The 18872-nt window shown below is 39.9% G+C and overlaps 1 protein-coding gene across 1 annotated transcript in view; it reads right to left on the reverse strand.

Annotated features, from left to right (window-relative positions):
* The window catches only part of CNTN5 (contactin 5), a 780450-nt gene that overhangs the window by 486963 nt on the left and 274615 nt on the right, over positions 1-18872 (reverse strand). The window contains exon 7 of the mRNA XM_077484405.1: positions 14102-14283. Within this exon, the coding sequence (XP_077340531.1) occupies positions 14102-14283 (182 nt within the window). The remainder of the gene's footprint in view (positions 1-14101; positions 14284-18872) is intronic.

Here is an 18872-nt window from a genome sequence, read left to right on the forward strand (position 1 = left end):
GTGTAGATGCTCTGGCAGATCAGTGGAGCTTCAACAGGGCATATGCCTTTCCTCTGCTCCCAATCATCTTCAAGTTTTTACGGAGACTCCAGGCGGAAGTGTCAAGGTGGGGGTGGTAGCACCTTACTGGTCGAACAGGCCATGGTTTCTTCTCCTGACCCAGCTCAGCTTCTGGGATCTAGTGCCTCTTCCCATCAGGCCGGACCTTCTTTCTCAGGGGACAGTCCTGCACCCTTGTCTGGTGTTACTGAGACTGGTGGTCTGGTTCTTGAGAGGGAGAGGCTGGAATCTCTCTGGTGTGCTTCAAGAGTGATTTCCACCCTCATGAGCTCAAGAAAGGCGAGCATGAATAAAGTCTATGGGAGAATATGGGCCAAGTTTGTCAAATTCTTATCCTCTATGGGCAGATCATACAGAGATCCAGAAATCCAGGAAATCCTCAGCTTCCTTCAATCCAGTCTTGATCTATCTCTATCCATCAGCTCTCTCAGGGTCCAAGTCTCGGCCTTGTCGACCTTCTCCAGAATGTCATGGGCCGATCACCCTCTAATCCGGCAGTTCTTTTGTGGGATGACAATACTCAGGCCCCAAAGAAGACCACGATTCCCAAAATGGGATCTTCCCCTCATTCTCGACTCACTGTCTGGATTTGGTACTGGGGATCTTCACCGCTTTCTATCAAATACGTTTCAGTAAGAGTCGCTCTCCTAGTAGCCATCACTTTGGCCAAAGGGGTTTCTTAAATCTTGGGTCATGAAGAACCATTCTTGACTTTCTTCCCGGACCAGGTGGTCCTCATCCCTATGCTCGGCTCAAACCCGAAAGTCACTTCAGTGTTCCATGAGAACCAAGCAATTGTCCTACCTACATTCAGGACCCCGGGTCCACCGAAATTCATCCTCTGAATGTAGGCGAAATACTGAAGGAATACCTGCAAGTTAATTCCTCCTTTAGATGCTCCAACTACCTGTTTATTTTGCACTCCAGCAGTAACAGAGGGAAGTGAGCTTCAACCAGAACAATTGAGGACTGGATTGTCCAGTCCATCCAGCTGGCTTTTAGGGCTAAGGGCTTGCCTCCTCCAGAGGCGATGACAGCACATTTCACCAGGGGTATGGCAGCTTTGTGGGCAGCAGCTTGGCATGTGGCTCCAGATGTCATCTGCAAAACGGCCTCATGGGTCTCCATTAATACCTTTATGTCACATTACTGAACTTGAATCCTGTTGGTTGACAGGCCAAATTAAATTTCTTTTGATCAGCATACCCACCAGTGTGGTCTGGCTAGTTATTTCCCACACGTAGACTGCCATGGAGTCTTTCAGGAAAACTGAAAATGTATTATCAAATACTTACCGTAATTTTCCTTTCCTGATGGACTCCATGGCAGACAGAGTTCCCACCCATCGGTCAAAGAGTTGGCTAGTTACAGGAATGCAGTCTCTAGTGAGGAGCTCAAATTTATGGGAGTGGGGTCCTATAGCATTGGAGAGGAGGCAGGGTTAACCCACAAATAGACTGCCATGGAGTCCATCAGGAAAGGATAATTGCCAGACCATTGTTCCTAATTTTTACTGACAGTCTACTGACTGGAATAGTACCAGCTGATTGGAGAAAAGCCAATGTAGCACCAATATTTTAAAATACATCCCTGGGAATTACAGACCAGTTAGCCTAACATCAATAGTATGTAAACTCTTGGAGGGGATGATAAGGGACTATATAAAAGATTTTAGTAATGAGAACGGTATCATTAGCAGTAATCAGCATGGATTCATGAAGAATCGTTCTTGCCAAACCAATCTACTAACCTTCTATGAGGTAAGTTGCCAGCTAGATAAAGGAAGGCCCGTAGACGTGGTATATCTGGATTTTGCAAAAGCATTTGACACAGTTCCCCATAAACGTTTACTGTACAAAATGAGGTCCGTTGGCATGGACAATAGGGTGAGTACATGGATTGAAAACTGGCTACAAGGGCAAGTTCAGAGGGTGGTGATAAATGGGGTGTACTCGGAATGGTCAGGGGTGGGTAGTGGGGTCCCCCAGTGTTCTGTGCTGGGACCAATCCTATTTAATTTGTTCATAAATGACCTGGAGGATGGGGTAAACTGTTCAATCTCTGTATTTTCAAATGATACTAAACTAAGCAGGGCAATAACTTCTCCGCAGGATGTGGAAACCTTGCAAATAGATCTGAACACATTAATGGGGTGGGCAACTACATGGCAAATGTAAAATAATGCAAAAAATATGAATGCAATCTATACACTGGGGGAGAACCTCTGGGGGATCTATGATGGAAAATGACCCAGGGGTTCTAGTAAATGATAGGCTCAGTAATGGCATGCAATGCCAAGCTGCTGCTAACAAAGCAAACAGAATATTGGCATGTATTAAAAAGGGGATCAGCTCCAGAAGTAAAACAATAATTCTCCCACTCTAAAAAACTCTGATCCGGCCGCACCTGGAGTATGCTGTCCAGTTCTGGGCACCAGTCCTCAGGAAGGATGTACTGGAAATGGAGCGAGTACAACGAAGGGCAACAAAGCTAATAAACGGTCTGGAGTATATTAGTTATAAGGAAAGGTTGCAAGCACTGAACTTATTCTGTCTGGAGAAGAGACGCTTGAGAGGGGATATGATTTCAATATACAAATACCGTACTGGTGACCCCACAATAGGGATAAATCTTTTTTGCAAAAGTTAACAAGACTCGTGGCCACTCATTAAAATTATAAGAGGTTTAACCTTAAATTACGTAGAGGGTTCTTTACTGTAAGAGTGGTAAGGATGTGGAATTCCCTTCCACAGGTGGTGGTCTCATCAGGGGGCATTGATAGTTTCAAGAAACTATTAGATAAGCACCTGAACAACCGCAACATACAGGGATATACAAAGTAATACTGACATATAATCACACACATAGGTTGATGAATTTGTGTCTTTTTTCAACCTCACCTACTTTGTAACTATGTAACTATGTAACAGTAAGTATTTTATAATAAAATTTTCCATTTTTTTGTTATAACCTTTTTTTTTTAGGATTACAGAGCATCATATAGAAAATACGATCCTTTGATCATATATTTTTTTTTTTTGCGGGCAAATCGGCAATACAGTATAAAATTGCTCTGTGTATAGTCACTATTAGGCCGATCTTGTGTTCTGGGGAAGCAAATAGCAAGACATAAATGAAGGAGAAATCTGGCCAATGGTAACACATAGCTTCTAACCTTATCACATGCTAAAAAAAATAAGGTTCCATGCAGCTCCACTTAAAGTAAATTTTAGCCAATAATATAGTGGCAGTAAGCCTGTGGTAATACGTATTGAAATTTATTGTTACGGAGGCCATGGTATATGCCCTTCACTCACCTAAATGACCCTCAGCTTATTTGCAGTCTATCATCTGCTCCAGATGCAATGCCGTGCATCAATCATGCTGAATAATAAAGGAGTCACAAGCTCAGTCCCTGGCTAAGCTTGGCTTTTGTTTTATGTTCTTAGCCGCACAAGAAGCTCTAATCCAAAAGGTGCTGTACTTCATTTAAAGGTCTGGTGTACAGGGACACAGTTGTGTGTTAATATTTCCATTGGTATTTTAATTCACTCTTCCAAGCGATGTAACTCTTAAGTGGAAGTTATCAGTGACCCTGTCTTTTCTGGAGATCTTGTTCCAAAAGTAGGTTATCCTTATGAGTCTACCTTTATAAATTCTTACAGCTGGTTGTTGTAAAGAGCCGCATTGAATTTCAGTGCAATATCTGGATTACCTACATCACTTGGCCAGTACAGATGCAGATGATGGCCAAATTGTATTCAAACCTCACTTAAAGTGAATCCGTTATTACAAAACATATACTGTAAATAACTGCTAAAACTCAGCAGCCTTTCAAAAGGTGCGATGATAACTTTGGGATGAGAGGGGGACATACCACAGTACTGATTTGCATTGGGAATAGACCCTAAATCTACTTTGCCATATGTCCGGCATCATGCATCACTGCATTTTTCATAAGCTATTGTCTTTTGTTCGGGGGGGGGGCGGGTCTGTTGCAAAGTTTTGATACACATGGTCCTTCAGTTGGCTGTTGGCCTGCCTATCCAACAGACCTGAAAGGTAAGCCGAAGGCTAACTGAAGCCCTCTGAAACACACATGACAGTCTGACATGCTTCTGCTAATTATGAGAGAGTGGCTTATTATTGCCACCCTGCAACAGGAAGTACTGCTTTTGGCAGGCTCTCAGTTAAGAAACTTTGAAACCAATCCACAAAACAATTATTTGCTTAAAGAGTTCATTTTTCCTTATTCACTTCCTTCTTCTCTGTTCTTCCCAATAAAGACTACTGATTTGCACAGTGGTGGCAGAGAACAACTGCCAGCACCTCCTTGTGTACTGAGCTGATCTGTTACTATCTATACAAACAGTTTAGCATAGGCTTTGTGCAGCACTGTGCTCTGCTGTGAACAAGCCAAGCATAGTTTAGCTGACATGGCTCTCTCACCCTGCATTTCTAGTGATGGCCTTAGTCTCAGGCAAGTGCTAGCAGCCAACCTCAAACCTCATTATTTATTCACCGTCTTTCGAACTGTGTTTTTGGACAGCCATGGGGGAAGGGGACACCCTGCCCAATCATGCAATTAACCTTAGACAGTCTGTATAAAGATCGAACAATATTCTATGTGTGCTTTGCCCCTGGGGTACAGGAAACATAAAAAAAAACTTTATGAAAAACTGTATACAGTAAGGCATGTTTCCAAACATACTGAAAAATAGATATGGGGTTTATATACACTTTAAGTTTAGGCCTAGGAAAAAAAAGTAATACATTTTTGCAAAAACATATGCATATATACCCACATATGCACCTTACAATGCATGCACATTTTGTCCCCTTTTACAAACTCTGCAAGTACAGAGAAACAACTTTTGATTCTGCCAGAAGTCCAATGAGCTCCTAACTTCCTGTACCTTCCTGCCTTTGCTGCACCAAAATCCAAGCCGGAGTTCTTCACTGCTGGACTACAGAACCAATTTTTTTTTTTTATGTAAGAATGCAGTTGACAGGATGCCCACAATATTTCACCAACAGAACGATACAGAACAACTGTGTTCATTTTAATAGAATAGTTTAAGTTTGGATTAGTGCAGTGTTTCTCAAATCCAGTCCTCAGGCCCCCCCAACAGGTTATGTTTTCAGGATTTCCCTCAGATGAAACGGCTGTGGTAATTGCTAAGGCAGTGAAACTGATGAAATCACCTGTGAAAAATAGTGGAAAACCTGAAAACATGACCTGTTGGGGGGGCCTGAGGACTGGATTTCAGAAACACTGGATTAGTGGTACTGAATCTAAGGTTAAGCAATGAGCAGTAGTTGGATGGTGGTCTGTCTGTTATCTAGCAAGACCTAGGCTAATAGGAAATAAAGTATAATTTAGGTGGTTGGTAGAGGGTCAATTGGAGGATCATCAGTGTTAAAAACATCATGGATATCAGTAAGCAAGATTTGATTGAAAGATTCCCAGACATATAAAAATGTTTGGATTTGTGTTTCTTTGTGAAAGAAAGCCTGCACCAATTCCATGCAGAAAACATAAGCCATTTTATCTACAAACAGAGATATGGCGGGGGCTCAGGACAGGTCCACTTATGTAGGATGGCTTCCCTTGCCATGATATTACATGAAATGTCTATTAGGCCATAAAGTGCCCATTCAGGAGTTAAGGGCAACTAGTTTTCTAGGTATGTCATAGTATACCTAAGTCATAGTATAGTGTAAATTGCGACCCAGAATTTTTTAAATCTGAGGCAATGTCCATTAGGCACAAAAAAAAGTCAGTGTGTCCACTTTTCAGAATCTAAAATATAAATTAAGCTTTGGCGCTAAAACCTTTTTGTGCACTGTGAATACTAAAATCATATATGAGTGTGAGATGATCTATTATCTTTGTTGGTGCTCTGGAGAATTTAAAACAAATTATGGTGGAAACCTCCCAAAAACCACTATATACGTGATGTTAAAATGCGTGAAAAAAAGAAAAGAGGATGTGTGTCTGTTGACTTACACCTCAACAATGTACGTAAAAAATGGTGAATCAATCACATAAAAATAAACAATTAAAAATTAAAAATATTACTGTGCTCAAATAGAAAAACATACGTAAACCAATATCTAGAAAATCATATGCAAACCAATATGTTCAAAGTGACAATCAAAAAGCGTTTTGCGAAAGTCCCCAGAAAAAATAATAATAATAACAAAAAATCTTATAATGTCCAACAAAAAAATTTTTTATTTTTTTTTTCAAAGTCGCATCATCTGGTTGCTGGAAAAACGCATGGAACTTTCATCAAATGAGGAAGGTAGAGTAAAGTGACTAGTGCAGAAGGGTTAAATGCATTCCTCTCCGGTGCGCCACTCTGTGTTAGGAAAAAGGTATATATATGTGCTCACCAGACAAAAAACCCTCAATGGGTTAACCGAGCAGCCACAGTATGAGCCACTGTGCAGCTTTCTTTGGGCTCTGCTTCTGCTATGCTGGGGAGATGCTTAAAAACACACGGCCACCAGCATCGGATTTTCTCCACGTCAGACCACACAGGAAAAGTGTAAAGCATCTCCCCAGCATAGCAGAAGCAGAGCCCAAAGAAAGCTGCACAGTGGCTCATACTGTGGCTGCTCGGTTAACCCATTGAGGGTTTTTTGTCTGGTGAGCACATATATATACCTTTTTCCTAACACAGAGTGGCGCACCGGAGAGGAATGCATTTAACCCTTCTGCACTAGTCACTTTACTCTACCTTCCTCATTTGATGAAAGTTCCATGCGTTTTTCCAGCAACCAGATGATGCGACTTTGAAAAAAAAAAAAAAAAAAAAAAAAAAAAAAAATTTTTGTTGGACATTATAAGATTTTTTGTTATTATTATTATTTTTTCTGGGGACTTTCACAAAACGCTTTTTGATTGTCACTTTGAACATATTGGTTTGCATATGATTTTCTAGATATTGGTTTACGTATGTTTTTCTATTTGAGCACAGTAATATTTTTAATTTTTAATTGTTTATTTTTATGTGATTGATTCACCATTTTTTACGTACATTGTTGAGGTGTAAGTCAACAGACACACATCCTCTTTTCTTTTTTTCACGCATTTTAACATCACGTATATAGTGGTTTTTGGGAGGTTTCCACCATAATTTGTTTTAAATTCTCCAGAGCACCAACAAAGATAATAGATCATCTCACACTCATATATGATTTTAGTATTCACAGTGCACAAAAAGGTTTTAGCGCCAAAGCTTAATTTATATTTTAGATTTTTAACCTATTCCTATTTTTAGGGACAGGTCTCAAGCACAGGCAGCTTTAACCCCTTGAGTTCATTTTTTTCAATTTATCTTTATTTCACTTTATTTTTTTCCCTCGCCTGGGTGGCGAACGGGTGGAATTTGTCCATAGCGCAATCTTATCTATTTTTATTGCTGTCCACTTTTCAGGCAGCAAGAGGATAGCTAAGGCCAATGAGGTAAGATTGATATGGGGATATGTGGGAATCATGGAAAAGCCGAAGCAACATTTCACAGTACATCATGGCTTTGATTGTTCCCCAGGATAAACATAATTGCTTTAAAAATGTATCCACTTCAAGTTGAGAGAAAAAAAGAAGTCTAGATGGCCACACTACTGTAGAAATTACCTTTATTTAGAAAATTGCCAAACAGGGTAAAAACATCAAGAAAATGGAAACAGAGAAACAGGGTGACCCGCTGACATGTTTCGCACTACAATATCACTTACTCATAGCAGACTGATTTGAGTGGTAGTGTAGCACAAAACCTGTCAGTGGGCCGCCCTGCTCTTTTGATGCCTTTTTCTTGATGTTTTTACCCTGTTTGGCGATTTTTTTAAATAAAGGTAAATTCTGCAGTAGTGCAGCCATCCGGACTTCCTTTTTCTCTCATCATCAGCTGTGAGCTGGGCCTGCATCTGTTTAGTGCTATTGCATCAGTGTGTGGCTGGTGGATCTGGAGCGGTGTTTTCTCTCTTGTTCATCCACTTGAAGTTGGGTGAAGGTCCTAATCCATTTTTTGAACAGAACCTATATTTATGCAATGGAAATAAGAAGGGGGGGTATTTTCATACACAGTGCTTTAGCAAACCAAAAATTACTCAGTTAGGATTTACATCTACCTTAAGGACAGCAGATATCGGTACATTATCCGTTAACCTTCTTAACCTTTTATATATGTTTACATTAAAAAAAGGCCTCTGCCTCCCTGCTGCAATGTGAACTTGTAGTAGTTTTCCTTGACACTCTAAAGGTTAATTTTCCAGATACATGGAGTGAGAAAACCATCAGTAGTAGATTTACTTTTTACGCCCCTGACTCCCAGGATGGGCAATCTTAGGGGATTCCTGAGCTGTCATCCTTAATGATGTCAGTTACACAGTGGGAAGTATTGCAACTGCAAAGGCTTCAGGTTTACTGAAACATGAGAGAGCGTAAAGCAAATCTGATGCCTTGCAGAACAACCAAAGTCATTATACAAAATTAAATACATCCCATAGAAATGGTGAACGTTCTCAACATATTTAAAAAGGCAAACATGATTTTACTGAAACAGTGTCTACAGGTAAAGGTAATATCCTTCAATAAGAACACAAGAACAATGTCCTTTATTAGTCAACAAAAACATCAATAGATGTTATAGTGTACTGTGGAAAATGTACAGTAAGTACACCATTGGCATAAGGAGCTGGTGATACCCCCTGTAGCAGAAATTACTTTTTGTAGGCATTTTGTATAACTGCCCCTCAAGTCTCTGACATGAACATTTGACCACATGTCCATGCAAAATTCTTTCAGTTGTAAAAGATGTCTGTGGGTTTCCCTGCATGCATTTAGGAACACTCAGGGGTTGAATTACTAAAGGCAAATAGACTGTGCACTTTGCAAAAGTGCAGTTACACTGTGCAAGTGCAGATGGTCCAGAGCTTAGTAAATGAGCAGAAGCTCGGTTGACTTCCATCATCCAATCATGTGCAAGCACAAATGCTGTTTTTTGTATTATTTTCCTTGCACATGATTGGGTATTCTTTGCAAAGTGAAGCCTTATCTCATTTACTAAACTCTGGAGCAACTGCACTTTGCAAGGTGCACAGTCTATTTGCCTTTAGTAAATCAACCCAACAATGTTCCCTCCATTGTTGTTGCATCAGACAGAATAGAAAGTACCATAACCTAACAATGAATCAAGTGTCATGAAAACACCTGAATAAAATATGTTTTGCTAACTTGCATATACTATAATATTTTTATATTGTTCTGTGCTTTCTTCTGAGCAAAACATCAGGAAGCTTATAACATAAAAAAATGACAAGAGCATTTCCCCTCTTCTTCACATACTATTGGCTGACTTCTATGTCCATCACGTTTCTAGAGAGACCCTTTCCTTTCCCTTGTCCCCACCTTTTGCTCTGCATCATAGCAGAGGTAGCATTTTATGAGTCTAATGGCCCTCACATGGTCTCACGGCCCTTTTTAGTATTTGAAGTGCAGCCCTCAGACAGTAGTATGGTAGAAACATAGATTAGGGGTACTAGCATGGATCTCTACTGGTTTCAAATTGTCTTCTGCATCATGTCTCCAGGCCAAACATGTAGCATGTGCACAGTCTCTTACCATAATTTAATCTAATAGGTCTGCAGTCTGACTGTCCTCTCAAGCTTTACATATATTGAACATTTTGGTGATGTCAGGGGCAGCAGAAGAGGACCCCTATAGCTCAAATGTTGGCAACCACTTGTGTAGAAGCTTTTCTCAATCTTTTTACCCAAGAGAAACCTTTGAAATAATTTTCAGGTCTCAGAAAACCTTTCCAAAAAACAATTAATTGTAGGTCAGTAGGAAAAACGCCCCTTACATTGGTGGTCAAAAATACAACCATTACAGACAGTTAAAAGATCAATGAATTTATGCACCTGGTCCTGCCAAGAGACAATGACCCTAAAACTATGCAGGTATCATCAAAAGGGAAGTTGATCAACCAGAGCTTAATGTACATCTAGCAACCTCTGGAGGAACCCTAGGGTTCCATGGAACCCTGGTTAAGAATGGCTGATATATGCCAACAACACAGGCTCTATTAATTACCAGTTACTATTAGTAGTAGAAGTATTTTCAGATTTTGTCTAAATAAATGTTGAACTCAACTTGTACTTTAGCTATTTAGGGCTCATTTTAGACCAGAGTAATGAAAACACTGACCGTCCATTCACTCCCCTGCTACTGTGTTTCAGCCCCTGAAAAATGTATGTATTATGATCTAACACATGGTTGCACCAATCTATTGGCAAGAGATGACTTTGAGCAACAATAATTGTACTGTTGTTATTCATGTGTACTGCATTCATTTAATACCTAACTCAACTACATTTGTGGAAACTCTTCCATTATACTTAACGCTAAACTTTGGGCTGATATAAAAGACACAGTTGCAAGTTTGTATTCATTGATACATGTTTTAATGCATTTTTTAAAATACAGTCAGTGTGAATATCTGAATTTGACTTGGCTTTAGTCTTTTTCAGGCCTTGTATAGCAGAGCTCAGAACTGGAGAGGATGAAGCAGCACAGTTCATGTGCTAGTAAAAAAACATGCTGATGGGAGGCGAAAGCAAAGTGACAGAGAGCTGATCCTATCAAGCTGCTGCTGCTTCTCCTTTTACTTTCCAGTCACATGCTATGGATGGGAGTGAAACCTGTTACTGTACGTTAACTGCAGTACAGAAAAATCCAATCTCCTGCCATTCTAGATAGGGTTGAATTGTGTGGCAAAGCTGTGAAATTCACAGAACTGGATGGACAGAAATATAAATCCCGGGTAAAATATCTACCTTGTTTTGTATTTCATCTGTGTACATATAAACCATAACTGACATTTAGTTTGCTATAGCACTGTACTGTATATCATATAATATAATGTATATCTCCTGCAGCCACTTCGTGTCTACATGCACTCCAGCAATGCCTTCATGACATTTCTCAGAAAAGGTTTCCTGATGGTGACAACAGAGAAGCCAAATGTGTATTGAAAAGGTTATTGGTTTTCTCCTTCAGAAGCCCATATGACAAAAGTAGAATAAATTAAAAATAGGATTTTTCCTACAGCTTACCTGTAAAATCCTTTTCTTGGAGTACATCACGGGACACATAGCAGCTATACTAGATAGGTTATACGCCACCTATAGGTGAATGGACACTGGAACACCCAAAAGACAGGAAGTCCCCCCTCCTATATAACCCCTCCTATACAGGAAGTACCTCAGTTTTGAAGCAAGCAATTCCGAAAAGAGGAGAAGGGCCTCTGTGTCCTGTGATGTACTCCAAGAAAGGGATTTTACAGGTAATATTATGGTACACAGAGCAGCTATAGTAATTACTATCTCGGATTTCCTAAATCAATGCCCCTGAGGGGAGGGAGAGACCATCATAGAAACTGCCACCAAAGAAGAACCTACTAATTATTATTATTATTTGTAATATGCTGAGGCCAAAGGCAGTATCTTCTATGTGATTGACATCAACCTGGTAAAAACCCTGTAGATATATAAACAAAAGACCAAATAGTGGTCTTATACACCTGAGCCACTGACATCCAAGATACTCCCTCACCTGGTAGAGAATCTCTCCCCAGAAAAAAAAAATGTTTTTTTTTTTGCCATTTAAACCATAGGCATCTTTGATAAACTGTCAGATCCACTGCTAAATATTCAACCTGGATGCCGCCTGCCCTTCCTGGGCTCTTCTGGCAGCACAAACCAGGATTCCTGACTTGTGCCGACAACTCAAGTAGACCCAGAGCGTCTGAACTACCTCTAGAGTAGCTAGTGATCTTTCTCCTATCGACTGTGGATTAGAAGAAAAATATAAGGCAAGACACTGTCCTGATTCAAATCAAAAACTAGAAACCACTTTAAGAAATAAAAATGAATGAGGATGCAACAACACCTTATGCTGTGGGACCAAGAATGGCTCCTTGCATGAAAGAGCCGCCAACTCTGACACTCCACTTCGTGAAGTGATGGCAACCAAAGAAGCCACCTTCTGAAATAAAAGGACCAACAGAATACCCCAATCGGTTCAAAAAGTGGTCTCTGCAAGGACAGTCAAGATCAATTTAAGTCCCAAGGAAACAAGAATGGCCTGACAGGCGGGACTGTCCAAGTTACATGCTGTATGAGATATGAAACAAGGAGTGAGAAACAACTCCCCTGGAAAATGGATAGGGACAAACTCTGAGCCATAACGGTACTTAAGGCAAAACTCCTTTTCTCTAACAATTGGAGAAAGAAAAATAAAATCTCCCACCCACATATTTCTGCGGGTGCCGCTTCCTGGCTTCACCCCAGGCAAAAAAATATTTTCAAGTCCTGTAATTGAAATTCCCCGAAGCTAGCTTCCAGGGGCTCAACAGTGCTGAGATACAGGACTCAAGACCATCATGGCTGTGTACCATGCTCCCCGGGCTAATTTGGCCAACACTAATATCAGTGTTACCACCTTACAGATTCTTTGCAAAATCCGAAACAGGGACAAAAAATTCAAATAAGGGAGAACCAGACCTTAAGGTGTTACCAGTACATGTGCCCTTATTGGCAGTGTGATCCTTGTCCCGGACACACCTGTCCCAAACTGTTGTAGAACTTGGAATCTAGCATTTTTCCCTGCAGAGTTCACATTGCTACTATCCTATACCTGGAATATGTATTGGTGATAGAGACAGAACTTGTACTGTCCCAGACAGAATGTGTTATATCTCCCTGACTAGCATGACCTCTGGTCCCGCCCTGGTGGTCAATATATAAATGCCTACAGAGGCATTTACAGATTGAACCTACAATAGATTTGTCCTATAATCCAGAGCAAAGCATACTGGCCAAAAAGTCCAAGCTATTGGACAGTATTCTCTTCTGTGGGGACCAAACCCACAGAACTGTAGCCAGCCTCAAGTCAACTTAGAGAGATTGGCATCAGTGGTTATTTTCCAAATCCCTGAAAAGGAAGAATATCAAGCACCGATTTTTGCTCTGTGATACCCCGGAAACAGAGCCTTCTGGCAATGCAATGCTTGGATGTTCAAGTTCCAGAAAGAGAACGAACCTTTACCAAGACCTGGAGTAGGGCTATATGTAGAGAACATGATTTGACCTAAACACAGCTTCCTCCTGTAGAAATAAATCGAAGAAACCCCTGGAATTGACTGCTTCCTGAATAAAGATTATTGAGGTAAAGAGTATTGAGGTGTCTTCAGCAAGCCCAGCACTGGGGATAGATGCTTTGAGAACCCTCCGGAGCTGTGGCTAACACAAAGGAAAGATTCACAAAAAAAAAAAAAAAAAACGGCTTTCCACTGCAATTACATAAATCTTTGATGAGCCTGGAAACAAATTGCCACACGAAGATGCTTTTTACAGATGATTATGGACCCCAAAATCTACCTCATGCAGAGAGGTCATCACTGAACAGTCTAGCCTATCTGAAAGAAAGAAGAAGGATGTTCAGGGGCTTGAGCTCTTAAGATCGACCTCACGTCCCTATTTTGGAACTGCTACCATTTAATTGTCTCACAATAATGAGCCCATAACGTCTGCTCCAAGAGCAAATGCAAAGCAAAAGATTGACGACACTATGACAGACCCAGACAGTCCCAAGAGGTGCACTTACCCTACCAGGTTTCTGCCGGCTAAAGATGGAACAAACCACCTCAGAGACTGCTCTAAGATTTTCTGGCCTGAAATACTCTCAAAACCCAGCAGGCTCAGATGCCTCCTTCACCCAGGTAAGGAAAGCTTACAGCATCTGGTAGCTTGAAACAGCACATGATATCTTTGGCAGGATCTTCAGAAATAAACTTTTCAGTAAATAAAAAAAGATAACTGTAACGTGTGGGGCATGTTAAAAACATACTGAAAAATTGATTTTGGGTTTATATACACTTTAGGTCTTCTACTAACACTCTATATGGATATTCTGTAACATTTTGTAAATCATCACAATGAAAACATTACATTTCTAGAAATCTGCACTTACTATAAACTTGCAGTTGCCCTCGGAAGGCGTTTTTCCCCTTGGTGTTTTCAGCTTTGCATTCATACGTCCCAGCATCCTCCAGCTGAACATTTGGAATCTCCAGAACCGCCTGCAATTTTCTTAGCCGCGCTTTATTTGGAATAAAGCCATTCACTTTCCTCCATGAGATTGTAGGAACAGGGCTGTCAAAAAAGTTAGGAACATGTAAAAGTGTTCTATTCTTGTAAAGGCAGCACTTAATTTCTGCATTTTATGGTTAAAAGTAGCACAAACCCCTAATCACAATGAAAAGCCGTATACCTCTTGATATACTTCATACTGCATTCCCAGGGGGAAAGCTAAATCTCTAATGAACAGTACAGGCTTTTAGTCTTATTTTTCTTAGCCTGAATATCATAAATATAGGTTGATTTCCTTTTTCTGAGACTCCACTAGTGATGGAGAATGGAGCAATACAAAGAACAAACAGCAACTCACCGTTACAAAGAAGGCATTATGAGAGCAATTCAAGTTTGTTTTTTTGGTTTTGTTTTTTAAATCAAGGTTTTGGATGGCAAAGTTCTGGCTAAAGCTAAACTCCAGCCAGGGAACCCTCCTCTGAACAATCACCCCACCCCCTCAGTTTTTTTTTTAAACAAGGTGGGTCAGCAGTGGGCCTGACTACATCATCAGTCTTCACTTCCAAGGAGGCACCATGGAGGGTCAAGTGACAACAAATTTAGGTAAATTCAAAGGGTTTAGGAAAGACTTTTTTTTTTTTTAAACAGTGAATGGATGGAAATGTGGTGGATGGACGAAAATATATTTTTCTGTTTAGAACAGAGAAGGATTATGAATTTTATTACATGAAATTAGATCTATCCCTGTATGGTCAGTTTGCATCTTTTCTTCCCATTGGGGAGCTACAGGGCAGCCTTACCGATAAATAGTGGGCCTGGGGTTCTTCATTTAGACAAGCAGTAATCCAACCTTGATATATACACTGGCACAGCCCTTCACAGTCTGAGTGACAGTAGAATCATTTTGAGTCTTCGTCTCCAGTCCTCAGAGTTTGGGGTTGATTAAATAAAGGCAAATAGACTGTGCACTTCACAAAGTGCAGTTGCAATCTGAAAGTGCAGTTTCTCCAGGACATAGTAAATGAGGTAAAGCTTTGCTTTGCAAAGAATACCCAATCACATGCAAGGAAAGTTTAAAAAAATTGCATTTTTGCATGCACGTGATTGGATGATGGAAGTCAACAGAGCTTCTGCTCATTTACTAAGTCGTTGGGCAACTGCTCTTGCCAGTCTTTTTGCCTTTAATAAATAAACCCCCTTATGTTTAGTATTTTCAAGTACAAAACATGTTTAGTGAAAGTGTAAGGTTGGAACTGATGTATATTCTGTGGTATGACTTTGCATACATTTTGATGCCTTTTCACTTTTTGCTGAAACTATAATAAACCTTTATAACCCTGTTATATTCACCTTTTGCCAATGTTTTATGTACTTTGCTAGGTTCTAACTTCTAAAATATTGTTATCATGCTTTACTTTTGTATTTCAAAGTTGACCCACATCACCCTAAAATATTCAGGTCATTACTTTTGGCTGCAAAATCCAATAAGACCCGAGAAGTATTTATAGGCCTCGTGCACTCTCAGTAACGTGTTTACTGCATTGTAAAGATAGCTACACGTGCTTATGAATTGTCTTTATATATCCAACTAAAAGTACTCATAAACATTCTGGCCAAAGGCTTTATTTAGTGTGAAGGCCATAGAAGACTTTGCTGATTCAAGCTGGGGGAAATCAATAACGCATAGAGAGAAGCAAGATGATATTTTAAGTAAAATATATTAACTTTTACTTTTACAATGGAAGGCTGAAAACCATTTTGAATGTTAATGCGGTAGTTTTAACTACCATTTTTTACATCACTCCTGCAAGAGGTTATAAGGGTCTATTTTATATGCATAGCAAAAGTTCAGAGAAGAAAATATTAGTATTTAAAGGAAAATTCCTGTGTCTTGTAACATTGATATGTACACTGGCTTTACAAGCCACTATGGAATTTAATATTATTAAAAATTATATTTCCATTTTAAATGGCAGCAAGTCTTACATTTATACATCTACCTAAAAATGTCAATGTGTATTCCTTAGGACTATGGCAACTGTCTTAATCACTGGAACAAACACCAGAATCCCAACCTTATTGCTCCTGTAAGTGTCTAACAACCTCTCCCAAAAGCTTGTACAGAAACTCAAAAGGATTGATTTACTAAAGGAAAATAGGGCATTCACTTTGCAACGGAAGTTGCATTTTTCAAGGAAATTTTCTCTAGAGCTAACTGAATGTGGTGAATTTCACTTTTCAAAGCATACCCAATCACATGCAAGGAAAATAAAATAAATAGTATTTTTACTTAAATATGAGTGGATGATGGAAGTCGGCAGACTTATTAAGCTGGGGAAAATTCTGTTTCAAAGTGAACAGTCTATTTGCCTTTAGTAAATCAAACCCATAGGGGTTAATTTAGTAAAACTGGAGCACTCCGGTGTAGCTGTGCATGGTAGCCAATCAGCTTCTAACTTCAGCTCGTTCAATTAAGCTTTGACAATAAAACCTGGATTGGACCCTGACTGGTTTTTATGCACAGCTGCACCAGATTTTGCACACTCAAGTTTTAGTAAATCTTCCCCTGTAGAGTGTTCCTGTTCCCCTGGCCACCACATAAAGAATCCTGTGCCTAGACATGTAATATAGTCCCCATGTTGTGATATAGCGGCTATATGACGTCACATATGTTCCATTGCGTCTCTTTATTTTTGGCGCAAATCCATAAGGGACTCTAAATAGACTCAATTTTCACACAAATCTTGAGACTGGCATAAGGCTGTCTCCCAGGGGCCATTTGATACCTGTCCTTGTCCAATGTAAGTAATTGTGGTTTGTTTTTTTCTCCATCCTTTAACTGTTTATACATTTACTTTGATACATTTTGTAATGAAGCATGCTGTTTTACTTTGTTATTCTCATTATAGATCACCACATGGGGACTATATTATCTATATAGGCACAGGATTCTTTATGCAGTGGCCACTGAGGTAGCTTGGCTTTGCTGTTTGAGTACCCTCCTTTTCGGTTACTGGTCCTGGATTATCCCTTTGATTGTCCGACCCAGGGATACCTAGCAAGTATCCCTTTCTTTTTTGTTTCCCCTTGGTATCACTCTCTTACAATCCCCTTTACAGTACATTAGAGCTCAGACTAGGGAAGGGAGAAGCTGTACAAGGAGCCAATCAGTTGTGCGCAGTGCTCATGTGCTGACAAGGAACACGATAAGATGAGGAGAGAGCACCTTGAATTACATTATTTTGGCAAATCTAAATGAGATTATACAGTCAGATTGTTCACACACATCACTAAACAAATGGAAACCAGCCAGTGCAAAACACTGCTAAACTGAGGAAGTGGCATATGTTAGCTTTGAAAGGAGTCTTTGGTGCTACGTAATCAATAAACTTCATGTCCGAATTAAAAATGTCAGTCAGTGGGTTTTTTCCTCCTTTATAAACCAGTCACTCACCTTCCTGATGTTCTCCCCATGAGGACCTAGAATCAGGTTCCTAAATACAGCAAGAGTGACCTATTAACAGATTAAAAATGTAGATGTGCAACCAGCTGGTTGCTCTACAGTATATACCTCAGCCCTTGAAAATCTACTTAGGGACAAGTCCATGACTAAGGCCCTAGCCACATTTACAAGGAGTTACTTCACTCCATTCATGTTGGGCTTGAGTCCCTTAAAGCTAAGTGGCTCTCTGACCTCCCTGAGTTGGATGAAGAAGATTGGGAGGAAATGTGGGAATGCTCCTTTTCCCAGTTGGTGTCTAGTCTACTAGGGATAGACTGATCCAATTTAAGTTTCAACACCTCGTTGATTTTACTCCCATGCAATTACATAGGAAATATCCCTCAGTCCCTGCTACCTGCTGGAGGTGTTATCAGATTTAGCAGACTTCGCAAATACTTTCTGTCGATGTTCATCAGTCCAGACATTCTGGACTGCTGTAACTTCTGTCATCCTCTCAGTCTCTACTATTCAGCTGCCATTGACAATTAATGTCTGTCTTTTGAGTCTGGTGGACTCCCTAGCTCCTCGTAGGGTTCCTAGGACTCTCTTGGGTCTTTTACTCTTTAATGCACGTAAAGAAATTGTCCTGAATTTTTGGAAGCATCTGGTCAATTCAGCCTTATCATTGTATAAAGCAACCTATTTAGCTTGTGGCTGTGCTAACAAGTTTCATAAAGTTTGGGATATATGGATAGATTCCCCATTTAGGAACAGTGACTCTGCTACGCTCGACTGATGATAGTCAGTCACCTGTGAATTTGCTGTCATAGTGGTGATATGCTTGTTTGTGCATCCCTTAACCTAGTTTGGTAGTGAATTTTTAGGGTAGTGTCATCCCTCCTTTTATAATATCTTGATCTAAGAGTACTGGAATTTATTCCCTTTTGTGGTCTGAACGTACTTTTTGTTTTGTTTTTTCACAGTTTTTTATTTTCACAGTAGTTTATGTTTTAAACTTTTTAAATCTGAATAAAAAGAATCTTCAAAAAGAATAAAATAAAATGTAGATGCGCTAACTCCACCAATATTTGAGAAAATATGTGAATAAAATTCAACACACTAAATCAAGGGTTTATGCATAAGACCAGGGGCCACCTAACCTTTGTCCTAGGTGGAAGCAGAGATATTTTCCACACAGGTACTTGGAAGG

This window comes from Lithobates pipiens, unplaced genomic scaffold, assembly GCF_037356315.1.
Source record: "Lithobates pipiens isolate NorthernLeopardFrog02 unplaced genomic scaffold, aLitPip1_a1.2 Scaffold_16, whole genome shotgun sequence".
Taxonomy (NCBI): Eukaryota; Metazoa; Chordata; class Amphibia; order Anura; family Ranidae; genus Lithobates; species Lithobates pipiens.